We start from the raw sequence: 14,949 nt of genomic DNA, 5'->3' as shown, positions 1-14,949 counted from the left end.
TAGGGTTTTGTCATTTAAATTAAATCGTTCACCTGAAATATGGGAAATGTACAATAGAGAAAATTCAGTCTCAAAGATACTTCACAAATTATCTAGCTAACCTGCATCAGGAATCAAATTCTTGTTTCCAAAGGGCAGACACAGTCTTTAATTGCTTTTAGATAGGCACTTAAGAAATGCTTTTGACGAGGAGGAAACCCCAAAGATTGTGAATCACTCTGTTGACTCCAGGGAAAAATAAGAAACTAAACAAAGTGAACTCCCAGAACTGCCTTTCACGGCCAGGAAATCACAACTGTTTCCAAGTTCTGCCAGTTAACAAGAATGAAGAAGAAGGAAACTAAAAAGCTCTATTCTTAGTCAATTAAGAAGTAAACTTAGATAATTCAGCTGCTTTATCTCACCGTCAACTTGAATTAATGATATTTTTCTGTACTAGAATAGTTACCATATTAGAACTAGAGAATGTTGCAATTTCCTCATATACTGCCCATTCACTACTACACCAGCTAAACAGTCCTTTAAAAGGAAGGAGGGGGGTGAGTGGGAGTGAGGGAAATTTCATAAATGTGAGCAGAAGTTAAAGGTGGTTATAATAAGAAAAACCGAGTTAGTACAACTGAGATAACCCCAGAATTTTAATAGTTCTCTCTCCTACTCAGCCACATGACTCAAATAAGAAAATAGATATGAACTATTAGAGGAACCCATAACAAGTATCAAACAAATACTAGAATGAAACAATTTAAGGGAGGAAGGGAAGAAGGAAGGAGGGAAGAGAATTGGGGGGCTGTGGGGAAGAATCCCTAGTATGGCCTTTTTGAAACATTGTGGAACTACCTAGCAGCAATATTTATAAAAACATTTGTAGATTTGCATAATAATCCTATGTAATTCTTCCCAATTAAGAATATTCCTAAAAATAAATCATCATTTTGGATTTTGATCACATATCATTTGTAATGGTTATAATTGTTATATCTTTAAAAATTTATATCAACAGTTAAGAGGAACATTAGGCCATTCTTTAATAAAGACTTATTCTTTAGTACTTAAGAAATCAAAACCACAGAGAGTCGTTTTAGAATTAAAATGTTGAGCTAGAAAGATAACTTAATTCTTAGGGAAATACCCAAAGAATGTGATGCTGACACTGTCTCCCTTATCCTCTAATCACAACCCCTCTGGCCTGCATTTACCTCCTTAATTCCACTTACAGTATCCACAGTGATGTAGCTAAACATGAACAATATTGCCCCTCAATAAGCTGATTTCTATCAAAGATCTGCCATGTCTGAATACAGCATTCACACAGGAAAGTAAAATTCTACTTAGTTGTGAACATCCACTCTGTTCAGGATCTTTGGTACATCTGGAGTATAAGAAAATAATGGCACAATAATACAAGTACTACCAAAGGAAATTTTTTCATTAAAAAAAATAAAAGTTAACCAGCCATGATATGTAACAACTTTCTGAAAACCAAAGTAAATAACTCTTTGTACTCTACAAGTCCATTTACATGATCATAAGTTTGACATTTAAAAAAATAGTTTAATAAAAAATAAACTAGTTCTACAAGCAGCCTTCTTGGTCATTTCTCATATTCAACTCACTATAATCAAATTAAAATAATGCCATGTCCTCTTTTTAAAAAAGAAGTCCTCTTGTCACAATAAAAGCAACTTTACATTTTATATAATATAGTACATCTCCCCTGTGAGTACACAGACTACGTATATAAAGGTCATCAGTATTTCTGAATGCAAAGTAAATATATTAGTGGAGCGCTTGAGTGAAGGTGTTCAACTTCCTCCTTGTTATAAACTTGTCACTCCCTACTGTGGAGTTTGTGTCATAATACAATGATAAGTTCTATTTTTTAAATAACCAGTGTATTTCCTTTTTAAAATTTCTTAAAAGCATTATAGAAATTGTCTTCATATGTATTCTATAGATGCCCAAACCAATACGGCAAGTGTTCTAACATCAACTATGCAAGATGGCTTTTATTGATTATCTAGACCCATAAGATTTGCAGTAAAACAGCAATACTTCAGTGTTACCTACAGGTTAGCCTATGTTGCTTTAAATGATATGTGTTTCTCCTGAATCGATTAAAGGTGTTACAGTATGAAGCCACAGCACACACAGGCAGAATGGACCTTAATACGCATGTAGGCAGTGCAGTTAGAAAGGGATGTACGTTTCTTTTATTCCAGTACCTTCGTATAATAAAGTTAACAAAAATAATAAAATATTTTTAAAAACCCAAAAATGCCAGCTGGCACTGCCAACCAATTCCTATAGTAGTCTCAGAAATCCTAATCCTGTAGAATTTCCTCTGTAGTCATAAGCACCACCGTCTTCGGGAGAATTTCCATGTATTGTTACCTACGCAGAGCAAGCCTGTGATGCAGCTACCTGAGTTCTCTTGGTTGTGGGCGAGTGTGATCTTCATAATTTCCCAGCTTTCATGTAGGTGGGGATAGAGCCACGCTGAGTCAACCCTTCAAACCTTTTATATGTATAATTGAGGAAAACCCAGTCTTTGGATTTGTAGTCCGGTTCTGTGGTGTTTGGCACTAGAAAGATAGATTAACCAAGATCAAAAGAATTTCATTAGTGAAAATGTCATCATTTCATAGATTTTTAATAGTGTTAGTTGTGTTGTCGATTGTCTTACCTGGTTGTAAAATATCAGATTCGGGAAAGTCATCAAAATTTGAAGTATCATCAATGCTTTTGATTCCTATAGGGATTGCTGCTGGCCTTTCCCTACAAAAAGGTATTGAGTAACCATGATTTTCTTGAACTCTTAATTTTCCAAAAAATAATTCTACTTGAGAATTCTTCATGCTGTTCTACAGATATTAGAGAAGCCCAGGAAAGTTACACAGAAGCTGTCTTAAAAGATGAAAAGGAGCTGGGTTGGCAGGGGCAGGAATGAGAGCAGGGAGGAGGATAGCATTTCAGTCAGAATGAATAGCAAATGACAGAGCGGTGAGGTAGGAAGAGTGGGAAAGATCACACAAGATGCAACCTGTAGTGAAGAGCCTCAGTCCTGAAATGCAGTTAAAAATCCTTAATTTTATTCTAAGTGCAAAGGGAAGGAAGAAAATGTCATGATCAGATTTGTTTTTAAACTGTTGCTATTGGAGAACTATTGAATGTAGTTTGGCCATAAACTGAGTAAAAGCTAATGCTCACAATTAACAACTATAAGCAAATTCTTATAGGTAACATTATTTAACTTCTCCCACAATGTCTTAAAAAGGGACTATTATCTTATACATTAATAAAGGAGACAAAATATGGTAAAAATGAAAGGTTATAGAGTGAAATGTAAGTACATCTTGGTTGTGCTAAAACTGTTCATCATATAACTGGATACAAAATCCAAACAGGTATACAATATATGATTTTCCCCCTACAATGTACATCAGTTAAAACCAGCCATTTAGCTATAGTCACTAGAGTCTCACTCACTTATATAATCCGGAAAACATTATAACAGTGTTACTTCTTGTATTTAATCTAGCAGAATCAGAGACAAATTAATCACCAAATCATTTTTTTACTCTGACCTTTCCCATTCAAAGCCTATGAACATACCTGATGTGCCCCCAGTCTACACCTTCAAAAAAAGGATGACCTTTTATTTCTTCTACTCCACTATTTCCAATTCTATTTTCAGAATCAATACAAAATCTAGAAAGTAAACAGAAATTATCATATGCAAATTACATCTAAAGTACTCTATTCCAAACATTTCACTTTTTTGCTTATTGATGTTAACTCCTTATTGTGGGAAATGTGGGAGAAAATATAAATCATCTGTAACTGCATCATTCAGAGATAACTACTATAAACAGGTTGAAGCCATTTCTGTCTAGTCTTTTACTGTAATTTAAAAAACATTATGTTGATCCAATAGTTATATTTTAGGACTTTTTTCCACTTAACTTATTGAGAAAATTTCCCAAAATCATTAAAAATTTTTCTATAACTTTATTTTCTAAGATTTGTATGTGCAAATTTAATTAGCCACCACTGTTGAACATTTAGATTTTTTCAATTTTTCATTACTAACAGTATCACAATAAACATATTATACCTAAATCTTTACACACATCTGATTATCTGATAAGCAAAATTCCTAGTAGAACTGCTGGGTCAAAGGTCATATACAGTATAAAGACTTTTCATAATATGCTGCTAATGGCTATTCCCATAGGTTGTCCCAATTTATGTTCCTTCCAGCCATTCACAACAGAATCAAACACTTCATCTTAATTGTGAAAGAGAATGGAATGGAATCCTTTGCTTAGATAAGATTTCATATAAAGACTTTTGTGATAGGAACTGCTCCTAACAATTTATTGTTCCCTTCCTCTTTAATGGGATAGGGTCATTGCATTCTAACAGGAGTGACTTTTGAAACAATACAAGACCTCTTCCGTCTTCTTAACTCTTAGATGTTGTTGTTTTCCTGCATACTTCCTTTTTAGAGTTTGCTTTAAAAAAAACAAACATACAAAAAAACCCACATTTTCTTTATTGATCTCCTTGATTATATATATCAGTGGTAGTCCTTTCCCTCCCACAAAAGTGAAATGGCCAATTTAGTCTTTTGGGTACCTGTGAAGTTTTAAGATATGACAACCTCCTCTAGGGATTTAACCACTAACCTAAGAATTAAATCCTTGGCTTTCTCAGATATAGGCACCTCTGGAGGAAATATCAGAGTTTCTTTCCAGTTCATCACTTTTCTATATGTTTCTTGAGGTGTTTCAGAGCAGAAAGGTGGATATCCTATGTATCAGAGAAAAAAAGTTTATCAGCTCTTATGATCCAATATGCTAAACCTATTACATAAGTGTCACAAGAAACAAAGTAGCTCCGAGTGCTCTACTTAACAATAAAAAAAATGCCACCAGTCATCAATTTATAATTAAATTCCTAATGAAGTCAATAAAATAAAGAATTTAAAGCATTCTTCCCCTTTTTCCTGAAAGGCCATGCAGATACAATTTTGAAACATGGAAGTTCAATTAAATACCCGCTTCCTGAAACCAGATCCCTAGAGAGCTCATTGCTATCACTGTGTATTTAACATTGGGGGGCAGGTGTCAGAAATTGGTTTAAGAGTTTTGATATGTTAGCCCATGGTATCTTGCATATGTTTAATCAGTAAACTCAAGGAAATGTATATGGTATGTACATAAATAAATTATAAGACATACCTATTAGCATTTCATACATAATCACTCCCAAAGACCACCAGTCACACAATTTGTTGTAACCAGTCTGCATGAATACCTCTGGCGCAATGTAATCTGGCGTCCCAACTGTGGAATATGCCTGCAAAGGAACAGCTTGTCATACCAACATTCTTAATATATTTTTATGAAACATAGGAATATGGCTCACTACTGTAAAAAGTAATGTATACAGAAGTTACTTTTTCATTTTTTAATACTTGTTTTGTATGTTTATCATGTATAAGGCTTAAGTGATAGGTACTGAGTCAAATAATATGTTATTTAAGACATGATTTCTGTCCTGTAAGAAGCACAATTGAGTCATTTATATATTTAGCCCTAAATCCATTTCAAAAAGAAAAAAAAGGTTGAGCCAGTAGGCCTGGCTCTCCCACTCTCAAGTAATGTGTCTTAGGCAGGTTCATCACCCTCTCTGAGCCTCAGCCTCTGCTTACATAAAACTGAAGTAATAATACCTGCCTGCACCATTGATATGAGGATGGAAACAAGAGAAGGAATGTGCTTTGTAAACTACTACAGCCTACAATATATATAATCATCAGGTATTTTCATTATAAACCTAATTCCAGGCCACAGCTCATCCATTAGGAAGCAATGCAGTTTTTCATTCTTAATTCATATAGTCTTACCAAAAATAATTTAAAGAGGTAGTTCTCAACTAAGGGTAGTACTCTAGGGACCATTTGAAGTGTGTGACAGCAGATTTTGTCATCTCAGTGACCTGGGGGAGAACATGATTGGCATTTAGTGGGCAGGGGATACAGGTTCTGGAAGGATTTCCTGTCCAGAATACATAGAGTCCCCTCTACTTCTCCCTTGGGAAACACTATACAAGTTATGATGATGGCCAGAAGAATAGTAAAACATGCACAGAAGTAATCTTCTGTAAATATTCTGTAAATAGGGGGTTATAGAATCCCCACCATATTTTTAAGCAATGTTCATTTTTCCCCTTTAAAGTAGGAAATATTGCAAATCTTTTCTCCATTGTAAAATCTGATCTAAAATCTTCATTTAAAAGTAGAAGAAAGTTTTTCTTGTTAATGCATAGCTCAATAAATTTTTTAAACTTTTAAAAACACTGAAATGTTTTACAAGCTCAGGAAGCTTGCAATTACTTGGGCTAATGAGAGAATGATCTCAATAATGCCAAGGTCATTTTATTTGGTTTGAGAGGGTATCAGGCTATTATCTTTCAGCCTATTTACCTTCTTGAGGAAATTAATTTCATTTTTATCACTTTGTTGAATTTAACAAATTTACAGAGTGTCCGTATGTGCTAGGTATTATATAAGAAGTTAGGAAAACAAAGTCAAAAGGCACGTTCTTAACCTGGAGAATGTTCAAAAACCTAGTTTATAGGATAAAGGAAAAGAATAAAAGGGGCAAAAGATTCTTATATTTGCTAAGTAATAGAGGAGAAATAGTGTAGGGTTAAAAAATAGACAGTGTGAGGCTCTGGAGTTGAGCATCAACCCTTATACCAAAAGGTTGCCGGTTTGATTCCCAGTCAAGGCACATGCCCAAGGTTTCAGACTCAATCCCCAGTAGGGGGCATGCAGAAGGCAGCCAATCAATGATTCTCTTTCATCATTGATGTTTCTCTCTCTTTCTGCCTCTCCCTTTTTCTCTCTAAAATCAATTAAAAAATATTTTAAAATAGTGTTATTTTATTGTACATTAAAGGAGTAATTTATCTGTGGTAAAGTCTGCTTTCTAATTTTATTCATTGTAAGACTGTTAACACCCTAAGCTTCCTGTTTATTTTGTCAATAAAAAAGTTCTTAGAAATACACAACCATCTTACACGTGCTGATTGATATTTGTTTTATCAGGACAGGTACGGAAAACGAAAAAATGGAAATCATCAGGCAGTCACTAAATTACACTTACTACAGTGAGTTTTATATAAAGTGCTAATCACTAGTAAACAGACAATTATTATTTTTTATATATATATTTTATTGATTTTTTTACAGAGAGGAAGGGAAAGGGAGAGTTAGAAACATCGATGAGAGAGAAACACCAATCAGCTGCCTCCTGCACACTCCCTACTGGGGATGTGCCTGCAACAAAGGTACATGCCCTTGACCGGAATCGAACCCGGGACCTTTCAGTCCGCAGGCTGACGCTCTATCCACTGAGCCAAACTGGTCAGGGCCAGACAATTATTTAATTATAGATATGCTTTATAAGCTAAAAATCAGCAGTTCACTTTACAGGCAAGGAACACTACAGAGAAACTAAGAAAATTGTGTGATCCCAGAACAAGCTTTATCATTGCTATAAAGTAAGTACTACTCATTGTGAAAGATACAAAATAATCAAGCAAAAAAATCAAAGGAGATTTTAGAACCAGGGCACCAAACTGTTCTTAAAAACATGGCTAACTCACCAGTTGTCTCCTATTCTTCTTCCATGTTTCTGCTTTCCTCTTTGAGTTCATGTTTTGAAATGCTATTTTCAACAAGACAGAATTGTTATCATGAGGAAAACTCTCACCCCAAAACAAATACACACATACACATTTGAAATGCACTGGTTTAAGGAGAGGAAGAGAGAGTCCCTTTAGTTCTCAACAGTACTGAATTAAATCAGCGGCACCACTTTAACCGAAAACACATCAAACTTACAGAAGTCACTTGGTGGGTTGTGTGTAAGGTTTCTGTAGAATTCAGTCCTGTGAGCTTTCTTCAATCCCGTGCATAAGCCAAAATCAGATAATTTTACATGACCCTAAAAAACAAAACACACACACACAAAAACAAACTAGTAAAATCAGTGGATTATATTAACTTTGAAACAAAATCTTTATTATAAACTTTTTAAAATTCAACTATTATAAAAATTCTTAGCTTAGACTCCATACAAATGAAATGTAATAGTATAAATGTTTCATGATAATGATTGCATCATTCTATAAAATAATGTAGGTTAGCAATAATATAAATTGCAGTTTTCCATTTCCAATCACAAAATTAGCTCTATTACTCCATAAAATAACTAGCAACCTAATAATTCACCAGTTTATTCACATACCTTGGCATCTAACAAAAGGTTGTCTGGCTTAATATCCCGATGGATAAAACCCAACTGGTGGATCGCATCTATTGCTAGAACAGTCTCTGAAATATAGAACTGTGTTTCCTCTTCTGTCAAGGTATCTTTCTTCATTAGCAATGTCATCATGTCCCCTATAAAGGAAAAATAAAGGAAAGTATCATGTATTGAAATGCCTCAAAAGGGAAATACCTTGTAAATGCTTTCTTTGTATCTACACAATGTATGCCTGATTTTTGAATTTTAGGATCCACCCAGTATACCTCCAACCTTTTCTAGGACCAAATAAAAAAAAAGTGTCATTGCATAGGCAAAAGTTTTATGACATTTAATGGGTTTAAGATAGAAAGTACATGAAATCAAATCAAAGCAGAGCTAATAATGAAGTAATATCCATCACTCAACATCCAGAATAAGTTGCTGAGAAAAACCTACTAAACTGGAAAATGAATCAATAAGCACACCTGGAAATGGGATATGTTCTTTCAAATTCAAGTTTCAAAAACACTCAGAGCTCTTTGGGCTAGCAAAAATAGGACATCATTCCACTAAAAGACTTACCTCCAGACATTCTTTTTTTGTTTGTTTGTTAATCCTCACCTGAGGATATTTTTCCATTGATTTTTAGGGAGAGTGGGGGAGAGGGGGAAAAACAGAGAGAAACGTCGATGTGAGAGAAACACATCGATTGGTTGCCTCCTGCACATGCCCCAACCAGGGCCCGGGCTGGGGAGGAGCCTGCAACCAAGGTATGTGCCCTTGACCTGAATCGAACCCAGGACCCTTTGGTCCTCAGGCCGATGCTCTATCCACTGAGCCAAACCAGCTAGGGCCAGACATTCTTTTATTTTCAAGGGATTTTTTTCTTTAAAGGGAGGCAAAGAACAAACACTGGTGAACTTACCATTCAAAATTGACAAAATATATTTTCATGATGCTTCAGATTAAAAAAAATAATAATAAAGTAGAAGTATTTTTTGTCCTCCATTCCCATTCTATTCCTCTTTCCCATTTTGCTGAATAACCATTATTATGCATTTAGTTTGATGTGTATCCTTCCAGCTTCTTTTTAAAATATGTTTTCATATACTTATATATTAATCTATAGATTTATAGTCTTTTGCAAGTTTTTAAAAAATTACACAAATAGTATCAATTGTACATATAATTGCACAGCTTGCTTTATTATGCCACTGTTTCTGAAGATATTACTGTTGAAACAGATATAGCTCCTGACTTTTAACTACTGTAAAATATTTCATCTCATAATTATGCCACATTTTATTTGTCCATCTTTCTATGGATGGACATTTATCCTGCATTCAGGTTTTCACTATTATGACAATGCTGCAATGAGCATCCGTTTACAGGTCTCTTGTACATGGGCATGGAGGAGAATCTCTAGGGAATACAGTTGGTTGTGGAAATGTGAGATTGTAGGACACCTGCATTTTCCACTTTATTGCTATGTATGAATTGTTCTCCCATTAGGATTACAGGTTAATTTACATATATGAGAGGCCAGTTTCCCCGAAGCCTCATTTGACTTAATGTTCTTACTAATCAGATGAGTGTGAAATGGTATCTCATTCTTGTTTTAATTTGCATTCCCCTGAATACAGGTGAAGTTGAACATTTTCCTATATTTTTCCAGACTAGCCAGAGTTCTTCAGTGCGCTATCATTTGCTCATTGGGTTGTTTTTCTTTAGTGATTTGTTTTCCTTTCTTCAAAATAATCTGATTTGTCAATATTAGCATTATTATGGGAGGAACTATTGGAAAACCATGACTGACTATATAAACCTCAGAGCTAGGAATACCAAAGTAAACCTAATCAACAAAATTGTAATTACATATAGTGATTTGGTTGTGTTCAGCCTGTCATTGCTGTTACATTTGCTTTTACCTCCAGGGAGAAATTCCATGATTAGATAAAGGTTCCTCTTATCTTGAAAACTGTAAAACATCTTCACCACCCAGGCACCATCTGCTTCTACCAAAATATCTCTTTCTGCTCGAATATGAGCCACCTAGATGAATGTATTTTGAAAAAATAATTGTAACATATTACACATTTTCAAGCTTACCTCTTACAATTATCCATCCAGTTCCTAAGAAGTCATGAAGGAAAGCTGGAGTTTTAGAAAAAATTTAAAACATATATGCATGTTCATATTCTCATTAAATGCAGAGAACCTCAGGAAAGTTTATTTTAGCTTATATCTTTAGGCCTAAAAAGGTGGGATCCACAGGTATATTAGGGGAAGCTGAGGCCTTTAAGGTAGAAAAATGACTAGTCTCAAACCTTTCCGACCAGATTCTCCACCTAGGCAAAGATCCTGGCTTTGTCTTATAAATTTAGGGCCCTACTCTGACTTTTAAATGTTAAAAGAAGTAAGTGATGCTCTAAAAATTGGTTTGGCTAAGTCAGGGTCCTTAGCAAACTATTTTTTAACTGTTAGTAGTCAAAGGACTTGACTTGGTCTTTAACCATTTGGTTTGCTTTTTTTAAGAAGCAGAAACGTTTATAGTAACTTTATATTCTTTTGTTATAACATACAACCTCTATAACACCTATAAACATAATCTATAGCAAATTAATGTAATTTTGTGGGGTTTTGCTACTGATTTTTGTCAGATACACAATTACTAGGGATCCATTTTAAAAGCTGGAATATTTTACAAACTGAGTAATTTGTGGAGTTCATATAATCAATTTTCAGATGTTTTTGCATTCTTTCTTGAAAGACTACCAATAAGATTTGATTTTATGCTTTTGCTATTTTCATTGTGCATCACTATGAATTCTGGCCCAAAGCACAAGAGAACATATATTTTATAAACCTTTTCATGATAATAAAATATGACCTGCTTAAAATATCATATTTCAGATTACTGTATTACTATCTAGTATGCTAACTGCTCTGAGATCAAAGCACAATAATAAAAATTGAAAATTAAGAAATTTTTTTTTGGCATTAGAGAACTTTATAATCTCTCTGGATCTGTTTCAAAATTCTCACCTATTGTCTTTTACAAAGTATTCTAAGATGGTAAAAAAAAAAAAAAGCCTTGCCTGGCCGGTGTGGCTCAGTGGTTGAGCATTGACCTATGAACCAAGAGGTCACAGTTCAATATCCGGTCAGGGCACATGCCTGGGTTGTGGGCTCAATCCCCAGTATGGGGCGTGCAGGAGGCAGCCTATCAGTGATTTTCTCTCATCATTGATGTTTCTATCTTTCTCTCCTTCTCCCTTCTCTGAAATCAATAAAGATATATTTATAAAAAATAAAACTAATTTCTTCATAGGACTTATCAATCATGACTGTTTGGAATAGCGGTCTGCCTATTTTCCCCACTACTATAAAACAAGGATCAGGTGTGTCCTGTTAACCACTGTATTCCCAGAACCTAAAACATGTGAATACTTGTTGGATGAATGAAATAGAAATAAAGTGGAAGAATGCAGTAAAAATTCAAGTGGGCCATATTTAAAGAAAAATTAATATTATATTGCTATAAAAACAAAGTAAGCTTCAGGTGGGCACTGAAAGACTGAAGTAAAGCATTAGGTACAGAGAGGTGCCATCTCCCCTTCTACTCCATTGCAGAGGCCTTCATTAGCACATATAGCATATGAATGTCTACCCAGGCTAGAAACACAGGTGAATACATAAAATAATACTAGTAATGTTTTCAGATTTATGGCTACCACTGAAACTGCATTAAGTCACAGGAAACAGGAAGACAGCCCAGAAGTATGAAATTGGAGTGGTTACAGATTTTGTAAATACATAAAATAAGCAAATTCTCAGGAGACTGTTCTTGCTTTTGTGATATGTGACAGGGATTGAGGGTACTGAGAACTATCCTTTATTTTCACTGAAGTCAGAAAAGAGGATATTTTGTTATGGACTGGATGTTTTTCCTCAAATTCCCATGATGATGCCCAACCCCCTAGGACAGTGGTCGGCAAACTCATTAGTCAACAGAGCCAAATATCAACAGTACAACGATTGAAATTTCTTTTGAGAGCCAAATTTTTTAAACTAAAACTTCTTCTAATGCCACTTCTTCAAAATAGACTCGCCCAGGCCGTGGTATTTTGTGGAAGAGCCACACTCAAGGGGCCAAAAAGCCGCATGTGGCTCACGAGCCGCAGTTTGCCGACCACGGCCCTAGGATAACTGGATTTGAAGGGCCTTTAAGGAGGAAATTAAGGTTAAGTGAAGTCATTGAGGGTGGAGGGTGGGGTGGGAGGGGATTGGTATCGTATAAGAAGAGACACCAGATCGCTCACACTCTGTGTGCACACACCGAGGAAAGGCTATGTGGGTCCTTAATGGGATGGCAGCTGCCTGCAAGCATGGAAGAGAGCCCTCACCAGAAACCAAAGCCTGCCAGAACCTTGATTTTAGACTTCCACCTCCAGAACTGTAAGAAAATAAATTTTTGTTGTTTAAGTCACCAAGTCTGTGGTATTTTGTAATGGCAGCCTGAACAGACTAATACATACTTAGATTATAAATTCAGAAGAAATTTTAACTATAAGAATTGAGAAACAATGGCACAGGCTATCAAAAATTACTAGATTATATAGTAGGATACATAGATTTCTTTTTAAAAATTCCAACATCAGCCAGCAGATATTTCTTTGATTGCATGTATTAAAGAACATACCTGCTCTTTTTCAAGCATATCAGCTTTTCTCAATATCTTCATTGCATAGATATGGCCTGTATCTTTCTTCTGGACCAGCCGCACCTAGAATGTGAAAATTGACCACACTGTAGATGTTAAATAGTCACTACTATTTATTTAGGATAAATGGTAGGTTCCTTTAAAGAAAACAGTATTGCAATTTGCCATTCATGGTATTTTAGGAATTCTATTCAAATTAAACTATTTTAATACATATCTATTTTAAATCTATAAGATATATATTCAGTAACAGTGATTTTTAAAAAGAACCACACCTCTCCAAATGCTCCTCTTCCTATAACTTTCAGAGACTCAAAGTCATCCAAGCCAAGTCTGGTCCTCTTGAGCCGTAGAAACTCTGTTTCCTTGCGAGCATGCTGTGATCGGCGTAACTTTTTCTATTAAAAAAAAAAAAGACAGTTTAAAAGAAGACTTTAAAATCAGATTGTTTCAAAGGAAACCTATAGTATTAAAAGACAAGATATATAAAAATGAGGGTGAAACCCTGGCCAGTGTGGCTACGTGGTTAGAGCGTTGGCCTGCACATCAAAGGGTCTCGGGTTCGATTACAATTACGGGCACATATCTGGGTTGCAGGTTCGATCCCAGGCCCCAATCAGGGAGTGTGCGGGAGGCAACCAATAGATATGTCTCTCTCACTTCGATGTTTCTCTCTCTCCCTTCCACTCTTCCCTTGTACTCTTTCTCTAAAAAAAAAAAAAAAAAAAAAGAACTCAATGGAAAAAATATCCTTGGGTAAGGATTAACAACAACAAAAAAGTGAGGTGAAGTATCTATATATATAAAAGCCTAAGCAAACCGCTGACTGTTCAACCGGTTGACCGATAGACCGGTCGCTATGACGTGCACTGACCACCAGGGGGCAGGTGCTCAACACAGGAGCTTCCCCTGGTGGTCAGTGCGTTCCCACAGCAGGAGTGCCACACAGCTGACCAATGGGCGCCAGACACCAAGTTCACGGCTGGCGAGCAGAGTTGCAGCGGCTGTGCCTGCAGCAGAGCAGCAGCAAGCCTACCGAGCAGCCAGCGGCCGGGATAAGCGGGAGCAGCGCACGGTGCCCAGCCCAGGCCTGGGCTCCTCCCCGGCCGCCTGCCGCTTTGCGCACTACTACATCCCTCTGCGGATGTTGGGCTGCCAGTTTCAGCCGATCCCTGCTGGCCACAATGAGGGACCTCACCGGTGCACAAATAAAAAAATCTAAAGAAAACTTTAAAAGACTTTTTTAACAATTTGAAAAATCTTTATTATTGAAGTATACGCCATTAAATATTTCATCTTAACTATATCATGATATTCTTTCATCTATATGCTAACTTAATTCAAAAATAAAAGTTAAACTTTAGGCAATGCTAATAGTATTCTGATATTGATTTTGACTCTGTCAAGACATCTACTTTGCTTCAATTCCTTAAATCCCAAGGTTGCTCTTGTCACAACTACTGAGACTTATGACACCAAAATAACAAAACAAGAGTGTTTCCATCGAGATGTACTTATGGTAGAATTTATTCTTGGAAAGATTTTAATAAACTGCTTGAGACTTGGCACACAAATTCCTGAAAAAATTAAACTACAACAAAGATAATTACATGAAGAATTCATTAAAATATTCAAGTCAGGAATTTCATACTTCATTCTCCATCAGTCACTAAAATAACTAGCATTAAGATGAAACATTATGAAATATCTGAAGGTTACATTTGGAATGGGCATTTGTTTCATTATTCTATATTTCGTTTTTCTCCTCACCAAACAAAATTCTGTTTTTGACATAGTTCCTAGTAGAGGTAACATAAAGTGAGAAATGAAAATAATCAATGAAAAAATTAAACCCCTGTTCATCTTCAACTGAACCCTATCAAGCATTCAGCGGTTCAGTTC

At 35.6% G+C, this 14,949-nt stretch overlaps 1 protein-coding gene across 4 annotated transcripts in view; it reads right to left on the bottom strand.

The window, feature by feature from the left end:
* The window catches only part of STK38L (serine/threonine kinase 38 like), a 70,824-nt gene continuing 55,875 nt past the window's right edge, over nt 1-14,949 (bottom strand). For all 4 annotated transcript variants that reach the window (XM_079774635.1, XM_079774634.1, XM_079774636.1 and 1 more), the window contains 11 exons: nt 13,323-13,445; nt 13,027-13,110; nt 10,253-10,376; nt 8,325-8,479; nt 7,919-8,021; nt 7,681-7,742; nt 5,247-5,364; nt 4,692-4,815; nt 3,616-3,711; nt 2,687-2,778; nt 1-2,585 (listed from right to left, as the gene is read on the bottom strand). In XM_079774635.1, the coding sequence (XP_079630761.1) occupies nt 2,458-2,585; nt 2,687-2,778; nt 3,616-3,711; nt 4,692-4,815; nt 5,247-5,364; nt 7,681-7,742; nt 7,919-8,021; nt 8,325-8,479; nt 10,253-10,376; nt 13,027-13,110; nt 13,323-13,445 (1,209 nt within the window). In that variant the 3' untranslated portion in view covers nt 1-2,457. The remainder of the gene's footprint in view (nt 2,586-2,686; nt 2,779-3,615; nt 3,712-4,691; nt 4,816-5,246; nt 5,365-7,680; nt 7,743-7,918; nt 8,022-8,324; nt 8,480-10,252; nt 10,377-13,026; nt 13,111-13,322; nt 13,446-14,949) is intronic.

The sequence above is a fragment of the Cnephaeus nilssonii genome (genome assembly GCF_951640355.1).
Source record: "Cnephaeus nilssonii genome assembly, chromosome: 6".
NCBI lineage: Eukaryota > Metazoa > Chordata > Mammalia > Chiroptera > Vespertilionidae > Cnephaeus > Cnephaeus nilssonii.
This window is presented reverse-complemented; position numbering and strand designations above follow the sequence as displayed.